General features: G+C 35.5%; 2 protein-coding genes across 6 annotated transcripts in view; one reads left to right on the forward strand and one right to left on the reverse strand.

Moving 5' to 3' along the window:
* LOC120424751 (uncharacterized) overlaps window positions 1–24,093 on the reverse strand; it is a 422,527-nt gene that overhangs the window by 99,546 nt on the left and 298,888 nt on the right. The window lies entirely within an intron of this gene.
* Window positions 1–24,093, forward strand: part of LOC120414232 (beta-1,4-glucuronyltransferase 1) — a 58,088-nt gene that overhangs the window by 19,862 nt on the left and 14,133 nt on the right. Inside the window, exons 2-3 of the mRNA XM_039575342.2 lie at window positions 1,130–2,136; window positions 14,600–14,753. Coding sequence (XP_039431276.1) covers window positions 1,130–2,136; window positions 14,600–14,753 — 1,161 coding nt within the window. The remainder of the gene's footprint in view (window positions 1–1,129; window positions 2,137–14,599; window positions 14,754–24,093) is intronic.

Here is a 24,093-nt window from a genome sequence, read left to right on the forward strand (position 1 = left end):
CAAAGTTCAAATTCCTGATTCCAAATTTCAAAGGTACTGACCGGGATTTGATCCCTAAACCTTCTACTTGTGAGACAGAAACCGTAACCATTAAGCCACGGAGCCGGTTGACACAAAATGGCTTCTTTGGTGATAGGCAAGTCCCCCACAAAGTTTGAGCCAAATAAAAAAATACATAAAATAAAAATGGTCGAAATCGGTCGATTTCGTAGAGAATTGCTCAAACCGACGCCGTCGTGCTATCATGTCGTAAGTCGCTTTTTGACGTTCCGAGAACACGCATTTAAATGTTTGACCTTGAATAAACAAAAACGAGAGCACGCAATGTAAACAATAACAAAAACGTTTTGTTTGACTGTCCATTCTGTGCATTGCCCCTAAGTTTAGTTGAATTTGGTTGCCGGAGTCCTGAGTTATAAATAAAAATATTTACGGTAGTCGGGTAGGTACGTGTGTCAAACGCGTTCTGACCTGAAATACCTTTGGCCAATTGTCGCACTTTCATCGATTTTCAGGCTGTGTCATGATAGCACGACAAGATTAAAACTTCTTTCATATGAAAAGTGGCAAAAATGTACGGAGTTTATTCGGTTTTTATTAAATATCTCAGAATTGAAATCGAATTTTGGGGATCTGTGGAGATCAAAAGATGAGGCATTGTGAGCTGCACAAATGGCATTCTTAACTCAATTTGGCCCAAAATGCACGTGCGACAAGTTAGCACGACAGTGACGAAATGATGTTTTTCAATAATCTTGTGATGTTTTGTTTTTGAGGTTGTTGAGGAGATCAGTTTTTATTTCTCAAATATTTTGCAAATAACTGTTAACAATATTCATATTTCTTAATAAAACCTCAATATCTTTTTGCAACAACTTCCAACACCCTTAGGTCTTAATTAAGGAAATTTTGTGTACTATAAGCCCTGGGGTAATCTTTTGGCCTTTCTGGACGTTTGTGAAAAAATAATATTTTTGACATAAAAGCATAAATGAGGAATGCTCAGGAACTATTTCTCTAACATATTAAAAAAAATGTTTTGAAAGACATTAGATTCAACACACTTATCAATCAATCAGAGACTCAATACAAACTCAATTCTTTTTATTTGTAAAACTTTCCATTGCAGACATGCCGCCTCTGGAACCTGAGTATAGCCAGCGTGCTCGCGCTGACCCTGTCTAACGTGTTCCTGACGGTCCGGCTGCTGCACAATGGCGACTGCAGCAACGGCGCTGGTGACCGGTATGGTGGCTCCAGTGCCGACGGTGACAGCGTTTCGCTGGTTCCACGAGCCCCGATCCTCACACCGGCCACCTGTCTGGAGTACGTGCTCGCGGACACGCTCACCAACAACACGGACAAGGCGGTCTTTTCGGGGCTGGATTTGAGGCTTGGGAGGTGGGACTCGCGGCGGATGTACAAGTTCTTTGACTTTGCCGTGGTGGGCGAGCGCTTTCCGGAACTGTCAGAGCGGTACAGCGTGTGTCTGGCGACGCAGAGTTCGCTGGAGAAGATCTACTCACTGGTGCAGGTTTCGCACCACTGGTCCGGTCCCATTTCGGCAGCGATCTTTGCCGCTGGGAATGATGAGTTGTATCTGCTGCAGATATACCTGTCTTATCTGCGGAATTGCTTCAAAACGATCCGCGAACGGGTCAGCTTTCATCTGGCGCTCCCGAAGGAGCGCGCTCCGACCCACTTGAAGAGCATACACGTGGGTGACTTTACCAAGTTCGATTGTGCCAAACCGGAAGCGACGCTGAATGATCTGATCAAGTTGCGCAAGGCGGACACCAACAAGTGGCGCATCAAGAATCCGTACCCGCAGAACCACCTGCGGAACGTCGCCCGGAAGGGTTGCCAAAGCACGTACGTGTTCCTCACGGACGTCGACATCATCCCGAGTGTGAACTTTGCCGAACATCTGGACAAGTTTCTGAGAACGCAGCGAGCTCCTCACGGCGGTCATGGAGCTCAGCAGACGGCCTTCGTAGTGCCGACGTACGAGCTGGATGAGCGGGTTCGCTTTCCCCGCAACAAGACTGATCTGATACGGCTGGCCAACAAGGGGCTGGCGCGACCCTTTCATCACAAAGTTTTCATCTACAACCAGTTTGCGACGAACTTCTCGAGGTGAGTTTGAGTTTTTTTCATTTCAAATTTATCAGTTTCATACAGCAAACTCGCAAATAGACTTGAAAAAGCAATTATCTCCAAGAAACACCTTAAAATTTCATCCCTTTCTTGAAATCCAAAGTTTCCCATCAACATCCGTCGCACGTTCTGACCTCCAAAATGCGAACTTTTCCAATATTTTATTCAACCGCCCAGAGACCACACAAAATCTCCGTCTCCAAGAACAAAACGCCACGCCTAACGCTGCTCTTCTTCGCTGCCCGTCCAACCGTAATTTAGATCTTAACATCTCAATAAGACACACTACTACTACACCCATCGGGCAGGGGAATTGTGCAAGGTGAACCCAACTTTTTGGCAACTGTCTCCAAACTATAAACCATTCGATTTTGTTGTTCAGTCGTGCCAAAAGCGACGCCCCTTCAGGCCAAGACTGTGGAGACTTTCGAAAACGGAAATCAACTTTTAGCTCGACCGACGACGACGACGATGCCGGCGGAAGCCCATAATTATGTCTTGAACAGTTTTAGAGGGGGGAGGGGGAGGAGGTGAATGGAGGAAGTTATCTCTTCGAAACCTGGGACTATCGGGGGACAATTTACGACCCGCAGACGACACGCGGTGGCACGACGGGAATTACTTTGAAAGTTTTATTGTGGTCAAAGTTTGGGGACGCGCATGGATGCACTGAACATGGCAGCAAGAGCGATAGATTGAAGATGCACCGGAGATACAATTAGGAAGACCAAGCGAGAGGACATTTGGTAATAAATTGAGTTTTTTTTTGGAGGAAACTTGAGAACATGTAGTTAGAATGTATTTTACAATTTGATTAATTAGAGAAAAGTTTGGTTGCAACAATGTCCAAATAAGCAATTTTGCATCATTGATTTCTCAATATAAGTCTCCACACGGATAATAATTCTGTAAGCAAATCCGGTAACACTGTTGAATTCGATTACATGGGAATGTTTCCAAAATCGTCAACATTTTTTTTACGATTTTGAACAACAATGTTATCGATTTTGAAAACATGTGCAACGAAATCGAGAAAAATGTTGACGATTTGACGATCCATACAAAAGTGCTATACTGGTATCTTTGGCAAAATTGTAGGATATGGTTGCGTACGGGTTTTGCTTTGTAAGCGGAAGGTCAATGGCTTGAATCTCATCTGATGAGGCAAATGGGGTAGGGGGCGGTCGAGCGGGAATTTTGGCTGCTGCGAGATTTGACTTTGTTCAAGTCCCAAACCTACCCAAAACCCATCCCTCGGACGATCTGACCGTTGAAGAACTCTGCAGTAGTACACAGAGAAGAGAAACAAATATTGTTTGAATTTCAAAATCACGATTCACATTTATAAAGGCTTGAAACTTAAAATTTCTTCAAAGAGTTACAAAATTTCATGGTTCATTTTTGACATTGAAAATCGGATCAATAGATGAAATTGCTGAGAATTTATTTGTAACTATTATAGACGATGGAGATGGACGAAGTTTTCTTTACAATATTCAAAAAGATAAAAAAAAATGCGAAAAGGTTAAGAAAATCTGGAAAATTGCTCAACTGCAATAATGTTTTAAGTATGTAACAAGTTTTAAGTGTTTTCGAAACAGAACTAAAAAAATCTTCAAATTTGTAGGCATTTCCAATAGAATAAATTTCTTTATACATGTGGAATTTATTTTATTAAATCCAGGACCATTCCATTCAAATCCAGGACCAGACCCCCTCCCCCCTCTCCTACAGTGAGGACAATGTGGATTTTTTATGTGTAGAGCGTGGACACTCGCCGAAACCGAACACACATTTTTTTAATAAAGCTTGTAAAAAAAAGAAACATGGCAAATTCAGCACTTATTTTTGAAAATAATGTTCTTCATTGTTTTACGAATTTCATATAGTTGCTTATAAATTAAGCTTAAGTTGTTATATTGTGAGGCCTAAAGCATGCTACACACTGCATTTTTTTTTACTCGCAATATTACAAATAAAATGTGAAAAAACGTTTTAAAATTGTTAATGATAGAAAACGCAAAGAAGTTTAAGCTATTTTTAATTATAAATCTCTGTTAAATTTATTGATTTTTTCAGCGTTACTAAAAAAACTTTGAAGTGATTTACTAAAACACTGCTATACATAGAAATTTTCCTAAACTTTTTTTAAATACTCAAAACTGAAAACAAAACAAACAAATGTCATATATTAAAAAAATATTTAAATTTCTAAAATGTCAGTCAAATAAGTATTGACAAGAAGAAAATAAAATTTTGTAAAATCTCAAGATCCTTAAAAGCGAGTCCACGAACAGGGCATACCCCTCTGTATGGGACGTCGTTTGGAATTTTCAGGGATTGTTTGTACATATAAAACTAGCATCTGGCCAAAATATGAGCACTCTAGGTCAACGGGAAGTGGGGCAAATCGGGACACAAAGTTTAGTGGTTCCAAAATGTCAGAAATCGTAAATTAAATTTCAAAATTGAAAATGCATCTGAGAGGTCTTGAAAAATCCAACAAAATGCGGGGTATAGCATCCCAATTGATTAAATCCAAAGCGAGTTATTAGCATCTTAGTGAAAAAATAGCACAATTTTCAAACTCAAATAAAAACGTGTTCCATCCAGATATCAACTCAATTCGACGTGCAGCTTGTAGGGGACATCTGGGGCTACCATCTGAGACTTATAACGGTTAGGGTAAGGCAGTTTAACACATAAAATTTACACTTTTACTTTTGCTCGGGTGACCCCTTAGATCCCATTTCCTGGTGATAATTTTATCATATTCGTGTTCCTGAGACAATTTTACAATAGAAATATGCAGACTTCATTTTTAGTCTCGTAAATATTTTTAACCGGAAAGCTTGTCCAATTTCCCATAAGTTTACCTCTGACAACTTTTTAATTTGACTCGTTTTAATATTTATGTAAGCTTATTTACTATCCAGGTTTCTACCGCACTGAAAAAAAATCTATATTTAGTTATGAGCAATGTAATTAAGCTTATATCTGTAAGCCCATACATCCAATTCAAATGCTGTTTAAGGCAAACTTATGGGAAATTGGACGAGCTTTCCGGTGAAAATAAAAAATTGTGACATCACATTCAAATCTAACTTTTAAACTTAAAAATTGAAAAATATCTTAAAAGTGGCGTGTATTTTTCTTTCAGTGTATTATTTTCAAAAAGCCCGTCCAATTTCCAACAAGTTTGTCTTTGACCACTTTTTGATATGATGCAACGGCTTTGAGTAACGAAATACAAAAATATTTAAATAACTTACGCCCTTCTCAAATGTCATTCTCGAGTGCAGCTGACTCCATATACACTAAAATTGCTTATATAGGGCTAGGATAACATGTCTAAAAAGTTTCATTGAAATCGGAGAGAGTCGGGTACAAAAGTATTAGAAAAATTCCTGATTTGAGCTGGAATTGCTCTTTATTATATTTCTTGGTTCCATTTCATTGGATTGAGTGATTTCCGCAAATTACTGCCGACGTTGGCACCATAAAGTAAGTCTCAGCAAATTGATTGTAATGCTTTCCCGCGTGTGTGTGTTTCGCTAGCTACGCTAAAGGATGGTGTGCGACTTAAACCCGCAGATTTCACGATCCATCGAGAAAGTGCTTATTTTATGGCGCACCAGTTTTGGTTTTTTTGGAAGGGTAGTTTACAACACGCTGCTGATGGCGTGAAAGGACGACTCCTTGGGAAAGTGCGGGTCCACAAAGCATAAATTGGACCATAACCTCCAAAAAGGGCATTCTGAATACACTCTGTGTTTACACATTTGGTTTCTCACTTTACGACCGGAACGCGATGGTCCGTTTCGTCCCGGAGAAAGCTTTATTTCTTTGTCTTTTAGCCGAACCGATCGCCCAAAGTTTCCCGGAAAAATTACCACCCATCACGTGATGTCCACCCAATCCAGGAGATTTATGACCGCAAGGTCCATTTGCTCGCGAAAATGTTATTTATCATCGTCGGCGGCGGCTCCACAGCTCCGGCAAATGCAATCATTAATTCCTGAAATCGGAATCACTCAGCTGCAATCACATTCATTCGCGGTGATAACTGGTTCGACGTGGGTAATTTTGGCACGGGGAAGAGGAGGTTGGGGTTGGTATTATGACAGGTGACGCACGTGTGCCGGAAACGACAAATGGACGTATTAGGTGAAGCGTGATGGCGCGATGGCGCTGTCTGCCACGTGGAAATGCCATAAACCATACTTAAATGGAAATGGGGACGATAGGTTGTCCTTGATTCATAAAAATATTATATTTTTAGTTATATTTAGGACAGTTGCTTATAAATTACAAACTTAATATATCTTTACATTAACGCTACAAGAATTTCTAAAATTAAGCTTTTCTTCGATGTTTCTCAATTTTATAAGTTTTCTTTATCACCCTAGTGACCACACAATGCCAGCTGAAATTCAAAGATACGTATCTCCCATATTCATATGGACTCCTCAAACAGTCACAATCAAATTCATTCCAAATTCCCCCAACCACCCGGTCCTAGAAGCACACACCCGAGCGGTACGTTACTGGTCCATTAAACAATCTGGCCGCAATGTGATTGCACTGATTTAATTTTGGCTTATTACGAGAAAATGGGTGCCATATTCTGGTTTGTTTTCGTCCTTTTCCCCAACAGTGATGGGATCTTCCCGCTGACCACATAAACTTTTCTTGCAGATAGCTCTTTCTATTTGTTTGCTCTGTCCAAAATGGGCTCTTGCATGCTGCGAAAATCGGATTGACCTGAATAAATGAAGTGATAGCACATCTAGGACATCTGAGGACATGTCAATTGATTTGCTCCCCCCTCCTTTCTCTCCTCTTCTGAAGGGGCAGTCGCAGTGGACAGTCTCAGTTTTGTATGGAGAAGAGTTTTGAAACGATGCACCCGAGTGAGTTGTTCTTTTGTGCCAGTGCCGTAAAGAGAATTCCTTGCTGTGAATATAGGAGCCTTTTGTTTAGTCAATCCCATAACCGAAGAGGATAGTCATCTTAATTGAGGCGAGTTCCTCTTGGAATTCCTTCAATCGATTTAAGTTTGTTTTGTTGTGGAAAGTATTTGCCAGCTGGCATGAGTATTTGCAATTCCGTTTTACTACTTTTGAAATTTATTTTATCTGATCAATTAAAGTTGAAGTCATTATTCGACTGGTAAGAGCATTGAGCAAAACCTCAATTGGATGACATTTCGATGAAAATTCATGCGAACCAGTCCCCTTCTTCAAAAGTATTTCGAAAAAGTACTTGCCAGCACTCTACATCCTAATTAAAATTTATTGAAAATCTCTGCAGATAAGCAGAGAGCGAAAAACCCAGAACGACCTGAAAATCATACTTGACTGCGTCACAAACAAAAACGAACTCGACGACTCACAACGGCCAAGTAAACAAGACACGCAGTGTCATCTTTTTGAATAAAATAATAAAAATCAGCTAACGGAAAGCATTGTTTGCAGAAAGCAGAAAAGCGATGCACCATCGACCATCATACAGTGGGAAAGGGAAACTACCGTCGTTGGAGGTAGGTTTTGTAAAATATGAATTTGTTTGAACTATTTATTTTTATTTTAAAGGTACTTCGATTTACAGACAATATCTCTATCATAATGTAAAAAAAAACATTCATGCTCATCGTTTTAGTTTTGGAGAAAAAAAAAATGTTTTTTTCTTATTATTTTGGTGGCCTTTTATTTTTTGGGAAAAAAGAACAAAAACTATAAATAAAATTATCAGTACCCTGATTCTCCAAGAATAATTTTAGAACAGCATTTTTGAATTCTGAAGCTAATATTAACACTTTAAAATAACATATTTTTGAAGTTATTAAAGCCGGTATGATTTTTTTAAAGTTTTTTTCACTTCCCCCTCCCCCCCTTTAATGTTGGCCCGAAAAGTCAGGGGGCAAAAAAAATTATCAAAAAACTTCAAATTTTCAGTGGAAATTAAAGTGCAATCAGCTGAAATTAATTTAAAATACATTCCCCTGCGTTTAGAATCATTTTTAGCATGTTTGAGTTGATTTAAAAATCTTTTGAATTTTTGAAAATTTTCGATGTTTAGTATCGCAAAAAGTTTTTTTTCGTTGAAATATTATTTTTTCGTCAAATCTTACATTTTTGAAAGTTTAAAACTGGGGGGAAGACTGTGTGCAAAACAACTCAACTAGTGAAAAATGCATTTTCAAACACTTTTTGCATCAAATTGTTGACAATATGGCTTGTTATTTCTATTTTGACAGTATTTAAATACATGAAGGCCTGGGAAATCAAAAATGTGAATCCTTTTTTAAGAGTCTAAAGTCTAAACAAATATTAAGATTAAAAATAAGTGTTTGGCAATTCAAATAAATTTTTAGAATCATTGTCAGATAAAAAGATAGTTTAAATTATTAATGCATAGCAACCAAGGAAGTTGTTGTCTTTTTATTCCAAAATTGTCAAACTTACGGACCTAATCCTAGTTTGTATGCAGTCCTTTAGGGGATAAATAATAAAAGATAGATAATTCCCTTAGTTATAAAATACGAAATCGTAGTTTATGCAACAAGTTGCAAAAAGAGGATTTTTTCAGCACGAGTCGTACATTTATCCAACGAGGTTTACCGAGTTGGATAAATACGAAGAGTGCTGAAAAAATCAAGTTTTGCAACGAGTTCCATACAACATTTTTTGCAATTCCGAAAAACACCCATTGAGTGAAATTTTAAGTCAAATTTGCATGTATTTTGTCAATAAATCGTTTAAATCAAAAAAATGTTGAAAAGTGTTACTTTTCGAAACCATTTCAGTGCTGAAAAGTAGAACTTTTCAGCATTTATTTTAAAAAGTGTTGGTATTCGATTCTGTTATTTTTGGTACAGAAAAGTAGGCTATTTCGTCGTTCAAGAATGACAGGAAAAGTAAGTAGTTTCACGACGGAATTGCAAAAATGTTTGTAAAGCAAATATCGATACAAAACGTTCATTTTTTTTAATTATAAGCACAGTTTGAAAAAAATATTGTTATGCTGCTTCAAGTAATATTGACAGATTTAGTGTAAAATAAAAATTGTAGTATTACTTGAAGCTTTGGTGAAATTTCTTCAGATTCTGTAGAATTTCTCCTCATATACATGAACCTTAAGAAAATTAAACAAATAAGAAGTAATATTCAATCATCAAGTTTCTGACTTCGATAATTTAGTTTTGTTTACTACCATGAAACATTACTAGTCAAATATGCCAAAAAAAGTTACGATTTACATAAAAATATGAAAAAAAAAACAATAAAATGTGCAAATAATATGCATGGTAATTGAAAAATACGCTCCATACCATAAAACAAAATTAAAAGAAAAACGTACAAAAATACTAATAAAAACTATCTAAATCCACCTATGTGGTTGATGCCTACCTCACATTTTATAAACAATGGGTAATTTGAGTGGTTTGGACACATATTTCAGCTATTTTTTTAGATCCAGAAAAATATGTACATAAATAGCACTTAAGTGGTCATAACTCGAGACAGGGTTGCCAGATCTTCAATTTTGTGGACTCGTTGGAAAGGTCTCTTGATTACCCTAACCTATGGGTCGGATGATGGATCCGGACATCGTTTACATACATTTAAGTGAGATCCGGCTTCAAAAAAGTACATAAATATCACTTAAGTGATCATAACTCGAGACAGGGTTGCCAGATTTTGAATGTTCTGGACTCTTTGGAAAGGTCTTTCAATTACCTAACCAAGAAAGGGTCGGATGATGGATCCGGACATTGTTTACATACATTGAAGTGAGATCCGGTTTCAAAAAAGTACATAAATATCACTTAAGTGGTCATAATTCGAGACACGGTTGCCAGATCTTCAATGTTGTGGACTCGTTTGAAAGGTCTCTTGATTTTCTAACCAACGATGGGTCGGATGATGGAACTGGACATCGTTTACATGCATATAAATGAGATCCGGCTTCAAAAAAGTACGTAAATATCACTTAAGTGGTCATAATTCGAGACAGGGTTGCCAGATCTTCAATGTTGTGGACTCGTTGGAAAGAACTCTTGATTACCTAACCAACGATGGGTCGGATGATGGAACCGGACATTGTTTACATGCATATAAATGAGATCCGGATATATGTGAAAACCAGGGCTGCGGAGTCGGGTCATGTTTCAAACGACTCCGACTCCGACTCCGACTCCGGCTTTCTCAGATAAGCCGACTCCGACTCCGGCTCCGGCTTTCAACAAATGGTAGGCTCCGACTCCGACTCCGACTCCGGCCTACCAACTCTAGCCGACTCCGACTCCGACTCCGACTCCAGCTTTCAACAAATGGTTGGCTCCGACTCCGACTCCACATATTTTTAAATGTTTACAAAGTTAGTTAACTATTATTAGCTAATTATTTTTAAAACATTGATAAATAGGATTATTTAAATACTCTCATGTTTTTCTCAAGAAAAATAAGTTAAGTAAAAGTAAAGTAAAGTAAATAAATGGAAAAAAAGTTTCTAGGTTACAAGTTTTATACGTTATGGAAACAGAAATCAAAAAATATCTTCAGTTTTAGAGGCATTTTGAGAAGAACAGTTTTGTAAGTAAATTTGGATTTATTTGCTTAACCTCAAATTTGAAAATATTTTTTTCAAAGCTAATAAATTTAAATATTAAATTGTTATTTTTGAATGAATAACTAAAAGAAACCTGGCCTTAATGATCTATTGAACATTAAAATTCAAGTCACATGAAAAATATTTTACCCTGGAAATTTTTAATTTATTTTAATTTTAAAATTTTATATACTTTAAAAAGGAGGCGCACGATACTTCGTGAATCTTCACCTAAGACGATGCTTTATGAATGATCTTGCGCCTCCATCAAAATATATGAAAAAACTTAAAATATAATAAAAAACAAATATCCACAAGTAAAATATTTTCTAGGTCACAAATATTTCATTTTTTTAAGGTACATTGATATGCAATGATTATCACCTTCCGTCATATTGGCGTGGGACAAACAGTATGAGAAAATTCGTACCAGTTGATAATATTTTGATTTTGTTTTTTTTTATAATATTTGAAAAATAAATTAAAATCCTATATTTTGTTCTACACATTTTTTATTAGTTCATTTTTGTACTGAATTCTTGAGATTTGTTCAACGATAATTTGCAACGATATCAAAATAGTTTACCTAAAATCAACATCAACAATCAATGATTATTTCAAAATTTGTAGCAACTTGTTTTGATATTTTTTGTTAGTTTCAATAATTTTAAATGCAACACTTTGATTTTCTTGTACTCAGTTATAAACAAAATGCGCATGTTGAGTTGCAAGTAAGAGATTGTTATTATCGTTGATTATTTGTTACAAAAGTTAAACTGTCAGTGACTTTTTTCGATTTGCAAAATCAGTGATTACTATTTTTAATTTTTTTATGTACCTCGTAATTTTTTCCTAAAAAATGATTTAACTTAAAACTTCCAAGACGGCTATCGGGTAAAAGATGACTGTGTGTGTACTTTTTTCAGAAACTGGATGAAATTTGGTCAAATTTGAATTGAAAAGGCACATAATTATAGGCAAAAGGAAGCATTCAAGAATCAACTAGATATGTCTGACGACACAACCAATATTTTTTATTATTTTTTAAATTATGATACTACATACTTGGGTAAGAGGTTATCATTTAGTGATTATAGTGTAATAACATAATTAGAGCTTTTCAATCACAATAAAAAGTTTCAAATAATGTCATCTGATAAATCAATTAAAAATATAAGATGTTTTATAAATTAAGCTGTTTTATAGGAAATACTGAACAATAAAAAAAAACAATTTTTTTGTTAAATTTAAGATAACTCCGGCTCCGACTCCGACTCCGGGTTATCAGAAATCTTCGGCTCCGACTCTGACTCCGACTCCAGCTCTTAAAATTTAGCCGACTCCGGCTCCGACTCCGACTCCAGCTGTTCGAGTTTTGACGACTCCGACTCCGACTCCGACTCCAGGTCCCCAAAAAGACCCGACTCCACCGACTCCGGCTCCGACTCCGACTCCGACTCCACAGCCCTGTTTTTATATATAACTTTTGAACTACTTATCGAAACTTCAAACAATTCAATAGCGATGTATGGGACCCTAAACCAAGTCGAATGAAACCGGTTTGATCAAAATCGGTCCAGCCAGTGCTGAGAAAACTTGGCAAGAATTTTGAACACATACACACACACACACATACACACACACACATACACACACACACATACACACACATACACACACACATACACACACACACATACATTTGTTCAGTTTTCGATTCTGAGTCGATAAGTATACATGAAGGTGTGTCTCTGAGCTCTTAATAAAAAGTTCATTTTTAGAGCACGATTATAGCCTTACCTCAGTGAGGAAGGCAAAAATGAGTGAGGTGTAGTATCCAGTTTTTTTTCTAAATTGGTGCAGAAATTCATAACATTCAATCTCACCCCCATATCCAATGTCACTCCTGATGAAGAAAGGTTGAAAAAAAGAATTGAATATTACCCAAATTTGCGTGGAATTGGAAAAAATATAGCATGTAAATTAAAAAAAAACGAAATGTGTACAACATCAAAAACTAGTAAATTTTCATCAGTAATATTCAACCGTCGGGTTTTATAACTCCCAAAATTCAACGTTTATTACTGTCAAACGATACTAGTTTAATTTGACTCAACATATAATTTATAGGAAAAATATGAAGACAAAAAGAACATAAAATAAAGGTATGGAAATACTCAAAATTAATGTCCATAAAAATGAGTCTAGTTAAATTTTGGTAGGTTGATAAAATTGTGGGTTGAATATAACCTATTTATAAAGTTATTTTTCCCCAATTTTAAAGGAAGTCGGAAAATTACACGTTAAAGCATTAAAATTTAGAAATAATTAAGATAAAACACTTTTCTTTCTGACACAAAATCTATGAGCAGATGTGAGATTATTATGATTTCTTTACTGTGTAGGTAACATATTTCACGAGAAAAAATGCTCTAAATGATCTGATCATGGGAATTAAAACAATATAAAAAAATCACTTTTGGAAACTTGGAAGTTATTATTTGCAAAGGCAATTTTCGATAAATTTCAGCGCAATAAAACTTTCGAAAAATATTAAAAAAAGCAATTTTAAAGTAAATATTATTGTTAATAAAATGTATCGTTTTAAAGAAAGAGACTCTTATGAAAGATTTACACTTTCATTAGAAGCTTTATTTTATTATTTAACCTAGTTAGGAAGGGGAGCGGGAAAAATGAAAATATCTCGTTTTGCAATAGAAATTTTTTTACTCATAGGAAGTAGCAACTCTTTTTGATTAAACATGAATTTTATTCATGACTTAAATTTTTACAAGATTAAGTGCGCAAAGTTATAATATTTAAATTTTTTTAATGTCATAATTCCAAATCTGTTATTATTCCTCAAATTATTCTTAAAAAAATTAAAATCAAGTTAATTCAACGTTTAAACATTTAGAAAAATGCGATTCAGAAACGCTCTCCACAACGGTGTCCCCTCCAGCGCCAGGAAAAGTCTCGCGTTAAAAAACTGCGACAGGAAAAAGCATTTCCCCATAAAGTCTACAATTTTACGAGGGCTCATTGTTTGGTTTTTCGGATACTCTGGGAGTTTTCTTTTTGTTGCTCTGGCTAACTGGAAGCTGCTACTCTAGAATGGCACCTAACCGGACCGGGATTGGGTTTCACCGATGATGGCTGATGGCGCTGCCGCCAGCAGAGCTAGCATCACTAGCAGCCCATTATTTTAAGGTTCCTTTTTCTTTTTACGATTCTCCAGAATGAGGAGAAGGAGGAGGTAAAATAGCTATCCCTGGGATTTTTCCTTATTTTTTTTTCGCCTCCCGAGTTTGAAGGGTCGTTAAAGGAGACACAGAGTAGTCGTCCGGAATGATAATTTAAGAGTTCATAAAGTAATAATGATTTGATTTAGTAGCCCTGGGCGATGGTAGTTTGGTACCGTGTCATCCTTGGTACAAAATATGCTCTAGGTCCTTACGAGATGGTGCCGATGATAGCCCAGAAAGTGGATGCTAATCGTCCTGTCGGAAGTGTTATCTAGATGATTTAGGCTGGGCTGAAACGTTTGCACTTTGCCACGATGACTGCCGGACGATGGTTTATCTCATTTGGCACGGTTAATCAAGCAGATTTTATGACGAGCTTTTAAAAAAATGCCCATCCATTTGAACGTTATTAGCTGATCCAGATGGGTGGCTTTTTCGGGAAATCAATTTTCCAAAATTTGCCACAGCTGCTGCTACAGCATTTTTATGGAAGAAATTTAATATCTCATGGTAATGGTTACACTTTTTATGACTGTTCTACGTTTTAAAGATTTTTTTCTTCACTCTTGATTTTTCATTTTCAGATGGCAGGCCGACATCTTCGACGGCGAGATGACGCGAGTGTCCCATAACGTGACCAACTTTGAGTTTCTGTACGAGCCGTTCTACGTGGCGCCCGACACGGTGCCACCGCACGACGAGCGCTTCCTCGGGTACGGGTACACCAGGAATACGCAGGTGAGTGATTATTGCAATACAATCCAGACTCGATTATCCGAAAACCTCGGAAAAATTTCACTTAAGATCATCAAATCATGAAAATTAAATTTTTGTTGTTGTCATATTTTTGATTATTGAGCTTAAGTATGACCCATAAACAATGTCTGCCTGTGTGGATCAATCGGACCGCGCACTGGACTCACAATCCAGAGGTCGCCGGTTCGAATCCCGAGGCAGACGCAAAAATTCTAAGTGTTAATATAGGTATTCGGTGCCCTCTCCCCGAGCCATACCTTCACACTTAGGAGACTCGGGGGTGGAGTCTTGTCGCAAAAAGAACGATACACGCCTGTGGATCCGTTGACGAAACCGCAAGTTTTGAGAGGGCCACATTATAAGGTGTTACGTCGATTCCGTTCCATGACCCATAAACTACTTTAAAATGATTTAGAATTTTTAAGTCCAAGATGGCGGCCAAAATGGCGATCATGGATTATGAATGTACATGATCGTTATTGTTTACAATTTAAGTTTTTTTGTTTTCCTCATTTTTTTTAATTTTTTTTATTTTGTTGTTATTTTTTTATTGGAGGTGGACAAAAGCCTCCTTTAGCTTTAAAACAATGTAAGAAAGAGGGAAATCTATTTTTGAAATGAGGGTATCCAGGTTCCAATTAAACAAATTATAATGTTCTAAGGCTGTTCGGTTTGCAAATCGTTTATGGCTTGGTTAAATAAATGTCAATTATATAAAGTTCACGATGCATGGTAATTTTGTGTTCACCTGTGATGTGGTTATTTACTCATTACGCATAAATCAATCAAAAATACAATGTTCGTATCGACCTGTGGTACATAATGAGCAGCCGAATTGCGAATTAAATTTATTGGTGAGGTTTGTCAATGTCCAAACAGTTGATAGCTGAAATTTTCAAGAGGTTTCCTGCATTTTTTTTCTTTTTCAAAAATGCATAAAAGTGCAAGTGATTTTTTTTCTTAACCTGAACTGATTTTCCATTTAATATTATAATTATTGAGAAAACAAAAATAGTTTTGAACTGAAGAATATTGTTTCAAAACTCTGTAAATGGATATAATAGAAATGGGAAATTATCGTCTAAAATGATTGTTTAAAAATGAAAATTAAAGATTATAATGAACCACTATTTTATTTATTCTTACTTTTCATACATTTTCATCGATTCGATGCCTATGTATTTATTCTAATACGATGTAGAAATTGCAAAAAATTTCACAAAAAAATTGCTCAAAAACCACACAAACTTTGGATCGAGCGTGAAACTCCTTACACAACCAAATCGGCTCAAAATTTCAGGATTGCTTCTAATGACATAATAGAATGAAATTCCGGTTGATACGCTCGAAAATAACAACTTTTTACTTTTCATGTATCGATGAACAACGCTACGTGTACTTTATTATGCTAACTAACTATGCTAATGTATAAAATAATATAGGTTTTGGGTTTTTCGAAGTTTCAGTCCCCCACACGCAGGAAAATATTTTGTAGAATCAGCCTGTACGAGGTTTGATTCAACAAAATTTTTGTTGAATATAATCAACGCCGATTTTGCGTTGAAGCAAACCTTGATTTTATCAATTCTATAAAAATATGTTGTTGTTTTGAAAAAGTTGCTTTGACCTTTAGCGTTGATTCAACAAAAATCTAGATTTTCAAATCAACAAACGTTTTGTTGATTCAAATATGCCTTATTTTTCTGCGTGCAAAAACTCAATCGTTTGCTCTTTGAACGTTATTTTTTGCCGCGTACATTGCTAGAACTAGAGGATTAAAAAATATGTTTGTAATGAACAGCAAAATCTGGTTTGTTTCTTTATTTTAGCAAAACTTCACAAACTTCAAAACGGACTTTAAAGCAATTTTCATCAGAATCTCGAAAAAAATTGATTTTGTTGTACTAAAGGTGGTTAATTTAAAAAGCATTTTTTCGTAATGGCGCTTACGTCACATCAATGAAAACTATATATTTTGCTTGTAAATTGATGTTACAAAACAATGCAAAAGGTTTGGAAACATATAAAATGCTGGAAGTAGTTGAAGAAAGGTTATAACTTTATAACCTTTAGGTTTATTTTACTAAAATGGCTGTATCTAGGCACTTAAGAGACAAACAATCATTGTTAAATTAGCAAAATTGTTCAAAAAATGGTTACCTACAAAATGATGGTATTGGTTTTGGTGCCAAAATTTTTTAGATGGATTTTTGAGAGAAATTCGTATAAATTTCAGGCTTAAAATTTCATTTTTCCAACTTTGCTGCCAACATGCTGCCAAAGAAAAATGACGACTTCCTGGATCAATATAAATCCAGAACATTATTGGTAGGACTCCTAGAGTCCACGAACACGGCATACCTCTTTGTATGGGACGTCGTTTGGACCTCACCAATCTGCCTGAAATTTTCAAGGGTTGTTTGTACATATAGAACTAGCATCTGGCCAAAATATGAGCACTCTGGGTCAACGGGAAGTGGGGCAAATCGGGACACAAAGTTTGAAGGTTCAAAAACGTCAAAAATCTTAAAAAGGCTATAACTTTGGCAAAATTCAATTTAATTTCAAAATTCAAAATGCATCTGAAAGGGTTTGCAAAATGCAACAAAATGCCGGGAGAAGCATCCCAATTGGTTTAATCTAAAGGGAGTTATTGGCATTTTAGTGAAAAAATAGCATAATTTTCAAACTCAAATATAAAAGTGTTCCATCCAGATATCAACTTGGTTCGACCTGCAGCTTGTAGGGGACATCTGGTACTACCATCTAAGCCTGATAATGCGTTGGGTAAGGCAGTTTAACATATTTAATAGACACTTTTACTTTAAGTGAATTTTTTGGTTGTAAATTTTTGCTTGGGGGACCCCTAAGATCCCATTTTCTGGTAATATTTTTTTTGTATTCCTGTTCCTGAGACAATTTCACAAAAGAAACATGCACAAACATGTTTGTTTTCATCCATTTTAACCCTTTAAAAATGAAAGTAAAAAAAAAATGAAGAAGCTGCTTATTTTTCTGGTGTCACCTAGAATCCTTTGGAACGAATTTGATTTTCAATAAATGTGAATCGAAGATTTTTTTTAACTTTCATTTCTTAAAGCTTTAACTTTCATTTCTTGCCCAAAGCGTTCTCAGTCTCAGATGGTAGTCCCAGATGTCCGCTACAAGCTGCAGGTCGAATAGAGTTGATATCTGGATGGAACACTTTTTTATTTGAGTTTGAAAATTATGCTATTTTTTCACTAAAATGCCAATAAGGCGTCATCCCTAAAGTACGTCACTCTTAGGGGGGGGAGGGGAGGGGTTACCGTAGGTGTGACAAGATGTGACGAAGGTGAGAGGGGGGGTTTTCGAGACTGTGACGTCACGCTAGGTTTTTTTTATGATTGCATAATATTAATTCGAAATACACACAGTTAAATTAAATCCTGAAAATCCGAAAATTGTTTGCTTACTATTATTTAGAAGTATCGTATTATAGTTGATTATAAACCTAGTCACATTTTTTTATTCAGCTGGAACCTTTATATTTTGCATATTCTTACTCGATAAAAATAAATGTTTTGAAAGCAAGGTGTTCATAATAAAACTGCTATAAATGATTTGAACTTATTAGAAACAAAGCTGTGAGAAACAGTTTTCGAGATTCTTTAATACTTGAAAGTTATACCAGGTCTTCTAATTTTCAAAAAATACAAAACTGTTTTTTTATATCGCAATGTTTATTCTCAAAAATTAATAATTAGATAACTTATTTTTTTTTGCATAGTAAAATTGGCAAAAAACTATAATTATGAGAGTTTAAAGAAATAAAAACTATAAAAAAATCCAATAGAAAACAAGGGGGGGGGCGGGTCTAGAAAAATGTGACGTGCTTTTTGAGGGGGGGCTCAACCTTGCGTGACAAAGTGTGACATAGGGGGGAGGGGGGTTAATTTTGACCGATTTTTACGTGACATACTTTATGGATGACGCCTAACTCCCTTTAAATTTAACCAATTGGGATGCTTCTCCCGGCATTTTGTTGCATTTTTTAAGCCCTTTCAGATGCACTTTGAATTTTGAAATTAAATTGAATTTTGCCAAAGTTATAGCTTTTTGAAGATTTTTGACGTTTTTGAACCTTCAAACTTTGTGTCCCGATTTGCCCCACTTCCCGTTGACCTAGAGTGCTCATATTTTGGCCAGATGCTAGTTTTATATGTACAAACAACCCCTGAAAATTTCAGGCAGATTGCTGAGGTCGATGCGAGATGGGTATGCTTTGCTCGTGGACTCGCTCTTAAAGTGAAATACGCGGTAATTTGAACGCGTTTTTCAAGGTATTAGATCATAATTTGATATTTTTTATGAAAACAGTAAATCGCGAGTTCTTAACGATTTTTGGGATTTTTTCGTTGTATGAAAAAAATGTTCCTGAGGCAAAAACCTATCGAAATCCGGGTGTGCCGAAGGTTTCCGCCACTTCGCCTTTTTTGGGAAACACTAATCACCACTCATTTGTCCTTTTGGTCGACTCCTCAAGTTCAACGGAGGCGATCGGGAGGGATTTAATGCTTGGATACCCTTTAGAGATGCCTTAGAACTTAGACGACCTCCAAGATATCCGGATTTGGAAGGGGAAAGGGTTTACTTCATCGATGAATGAAATAAATAGAAAGCAGAATGCAAATGACAATGACAATAATATTTAATAATCATAAATTATTTTTTGCAATTCCGTCGTGAAACTACTTACTTTTCCTGTCATTCTTGAACGACGAAATAGCCTACTTTTCTGTACCAAAAATAACAGAATCGAATAGCAACACTTTTCAAAATAATTGCTGAAAAGTTCTACTTTTCAGCACTGAAATGGGTGCTGAAAAGTTGAACTTTTAAGCACTTGTTTCGAAAAGTAACACTTTTCAACATTTTTTTTTGATTTAAACGATTTATTGACAAAATACATGAAAATTCGACTTAAAATTTCACTCAATGGGTGTTTTTCGAAATTAAATATAAATGTACGACTCGTGCTAAAAAAATCCTCTTTTGCAACTTGTTGCATAAAATACTATTAAAGTACTGCAAAAAAAGGCAATATTATTAAATTTAAAAAAAAAATAACTAGGAAACTTTTTTTACGCAGTGGCGATACGCTTTTTATTTCGTCGATTTCTTTAAAACCATACAAAATGTTTGCAAGCTTCAAAAAGCGTTTTGTAGATCTGAACAAAACGTACAAATTGCTTTTGAAAGATTGCAAGAATATTGCGTCATTCCAGACAAATTAGAAAAACGTAACGCATCGCGTAAAAAGAGGTTTTAATTTTATTTCGAAAAGGATAACTCATGCTTGCCATTTCATTAGGGCACATAACATTTTTAGGCAAGAGTGTGTCCCTTTCACACCTTATGTAAACTGTCATTTGAATGAAAGGGATACACTATTGTTTACAAAAGTTATGTGCCCTTTTGAAATGTTAGGCTCCAATTGACTACTTGAACATTTTCTCTTGTCATATTGTCCCGCGCGACTTGCTACAATTCTCAATTGTGAGTGTAATTAATTTAATCAAAAAAGAAAAGTTTAGAAAATAGTTAAATTTACGTACGGGATTAAAAAAATGAGAAAAAAAATAATAATAAATTTAAGTCGATCGTAAATTGGGGAAAATAAAGCAAACTATTGAGATATAGGGGTTAAAACTTTGAAAACCTGCTTAAATATTGTATTGACCACATCTCTATCTTTCTTTAAGAATGTTAGAAGATGGGAAGTTTCGGTTTAGTCAAGTTCAGTTTTAACAAAATGAGAAAATTTGCCCTTATTGTCGATTTTAAACTCTTTTTAAAAGTAGAAATTTATCAATTCATTTTTCATAAGACCTAATTCTTATCTTAATTATTCCCTTTGCTGAGCAAAAAAAAGTTTTCAAGTTTGAGATTCCCACTTTATAAAAAAAACTCATTTCTTTCCAAAGCATTCGCCTCATATCCCATGTCACGTGATTGTCAGCAGCGCATGTCTAGTTAATAAATCCACCAAACCAATCAACCTCGAGCTCGTGCAGCCCATCACCGTTACCGTAATGACCGGGGCCATCAACTGGATGGTCTCTTGGTCGGCCGTCAGTCAGTTCCGTTCCGTTCCTAGCGATTCTTGTTTGCGACCTACACACACACACATTCAACAAGATCGTTCTCCTCCGCCCATTATACCGGGGACCACCATTTAACTTCCGCCCAAGTCAGCAACGTCTGTCATCGCAATAATCATAACCACTAGTCAGGGACGACCAAGACTGTATCGCAGGACTTTTTCTCTCTTCGGGACAGGACTTGCGTGGCAGAAACCACACATGAGCTCATCTTCACGTTTCGAAATAAATGAAACAAAAGTGGTAAAAGTCAAACCGAACGAAAAAAAAGTGGAACGAATAAAACCTTTTCCTCTAAATACTGGCATTTTAGTAGGAAGCGTGCCCGGAATTGATAAAACTTTATTAAAATATTCAGGAACTGAGAGCGAGCAGATCTAACCGGAATAAAAAGAAAGACAGAGAAAAAAAGTTGCCAAACTAAGGACAGGATAAGCATCTGCTTTCACACGTGTCCTGTTGTGTTTCCTACGCTGTGAGCACACGTGTGTGTGTTTTTCGTGTGCATGTGCGAGTGTTGGAGGGGGTAATTTAATCTTCCCGTACTACATACACTTTTTCAAACATTATTAGTAGGGGCCCCCTTTTTGTGCGTTTTTGCCGGTTCAAAGATAGCGGAAAACTTTGCTCCTAGAAGTGTCTGTGGTGATACGAACGTCCTTGCGCACTTTTTACGCCACTTTTGCTCCTGCTCTTGCACTATACTAAACGAGTTTGTTTTTATTCATTTCTCCATTTGGTTAAACAGAATCATAAAAAGGCGGTCGGCGCAAATTGCGAGAGGTCTGACGTCAGAAAGGGGGGTTGAATGGGGTAAAATGAAAGGTGTTGAGTGATACAAAAATTTAGCCATTTTACACAACCGTTTTAACATTCAGTTAAGCTCTCACATTTTTAAAGATTTTTTCACTCGAGGTCGAGGTCAGTTCAAATTCTATGTCTTGGAATAATGACTATTTCTTCAATTCAAAAAACCTCAATAATCAGACTTTAACTTTGACTCTGACTTAGACTTTGAATTTGACTCTTGACTCTTGACTCTTGACTCTTGACTCTTGACTCTTCTCTCTTGACTCTTGACTCTTGCCTCTTGACTCTTGACTCTCGACTCACGACTCTTGACTCTTGACTCTTGACTCTTGACTCTTGACTCTTGACTCTTGACTCTTGACTCTTGACTCTTGACTCTTGACTCTTGACTCTTGACTCTTGACTCTTGACTCTTGACTCTTGACTCTTGACTCTTGACTCTTGACTCTTGACTCTTGACTCTTGACTCTTGACTCTTGACTCTTGACTCTTGACTCTTGACTCTTGACTCTTGACTCTTGACTCTTGACTCTTGACTCTTGACTCTTGACTCTTGACTCTTGACTCTTGACTCTTGACTCTTGACTCTTGACTCTTGACTCTTGACTCTTGACTCTTGACTCTTGACTCTTGACTCTTGACTCTTGACTCTTGACTCTTGACTCTTGACTCTTGACTCTTGACTCTTGACTCTTGACTCTTGACTCTTGACTCTTGACTCTTGACTCTTGACTCTTGACTCTTGACTCTTGACTCTTGACTCTTGACTCTTGACTCTTGACTCTTGACTCTTGACTCTTGACTCTTGACTCTTGACTCTTGACTCTTGACTCTTGACTCTTGACTCTTGACTCTTGACTCTTGACTCTTGACTCTTGACTCTTGACTCTTGACTCTTGACTCTTGACTCTTGACTCTTGACTCTTGACTCTTGACTCTTGACTCTTGACTCTTGACTCTTGACTCTTGACTCTTGACTCTTGACTCTTGACTCTTGACTCTTGACTCTTGACTCTTGACTCTTGACTCTTGACTCTTGACTCTTGACTCTTGACTCTTGACTCTTGACTCTTGACTCTTGACTCTTGACTCTTGACTCTTGACTCTTGACTCTTGACTCTTGACTCTTGACTCTTGACTCTTGACTCTTGACTCTTGACTCTTGACTCTTGACTCTTGACTCTTGACTCTTGACTCTTGACTCTTTGTTTTTGTTTTTGTTTTTGTTTTTGTTTTTGTTTTTGTTTTTGTTTTTGTTTTTGTTTTTGTTTTTGTTTTTGTTTTTGTTTTTGTTTTTGTTTTTGTTTTTGTTTTTGTTTTTGTTTTTGTTTTTGTTTTTGTTTTTGTTTTTGTTTTTGTTTTTGTTTTTGTTTTTGTTTTTGTTTTTGTTTTTGTTTTTGTTTTTGTTTTTGTTTTTGTTTTTGTTTTTGTTTTTGTTTTTGTTTTTGTTTTTGTTTTTGTTTTTGTTTTTGTTTTTGTTTTTGTTTTTGTTTTTGTTTTTGTTTTTGTTTTTGTTTTTGTTTTTGTTTTTGTTTTTGTTTTTGTTTTTGTTTTTGTTTTTGTTTTTGTTTTTGTTTTTGTTTTTGTTTTTGTTTTTGTTTTTGTTTTTGTTTTTGTTTTTGTTTTTGTTTTTGTTTTTGTTTTTGTTTTTGTTTTTGTTTTTGTTTTTGTTTTTGTTTTTTGTTTTTGTTTTTGTTTTTGTTTTTGTTTTTGTTTTTGTTTTTGTTTTTGTTTTTGTTTTTGTTTTTGTTTTTGTTTTTGTTTTTGTTTTTGTTTTTGTTTTTGTTTTTGTTTTTGTTTTTGTTTTTGTTTTTGTTTTTGTTTTTGTTTTTGTTTTTGTTTTTGTTTTTGTTTTTGTTTTTGTTTTTGTTTTTGTTTTTGTTTTTGTTTTTGTTTTGGTTTTGGTTTTGGTTTTGGTTTTGGTTTTGGTTTTGGTTTTGGTTTTGTTTTTGTTTTTGTTTTTGTTTTTGTTTTTGTTTTTGTTTTTGTTTTTGTTTTTGTTTTTGTTTTTGTTTTTGTTTTTGTTTTTGTTTTTGTTTTTGTTTTTGTTTTTGTTTTTGTTTTTGTTTTTGTTTTTGTTTTTGTTTTTGTTTTTGTTTTTGTTTTTGTTTTTGTTTTTGTTTTTGTTTTTGTTTTTGTTTTTGTTTTTGTTTTTGTTTTTGTTTTTGTTTTTGTTTTTGTTTTTGTTTTTGTTTTTGTTTTTGTTTTTGTTTTTGTTTTTGTTTTTGTTTTTGTTTTTGTTTTTGTTTTTGTTTTTGTTTTTGTTTTTGTTTTTGTTTTTGTTTTTGTTTTTGTTTTTGTTTTTGTTTTTGTTTTTGTTTTTGTTTTTGTTTTTGTTTTTGTTGCCGTAACAACCTTTTGCGGAGGTC

Source organism: Culex pipiens, chromosome 2 (assembly GCF_016801865.2).
Source record: "Culex pipiens pallens isolate TS chromosome 2, TS_CPP_V2, whole genome shotgun sequence".
In the NCBI taxonomy this organism is placed as follows: domain Eukaryota; kingdom Metazoa; phylum Arthropoda; class Insecta; order Diptera; family Culicidae; genus Culex; species Culex pipiens.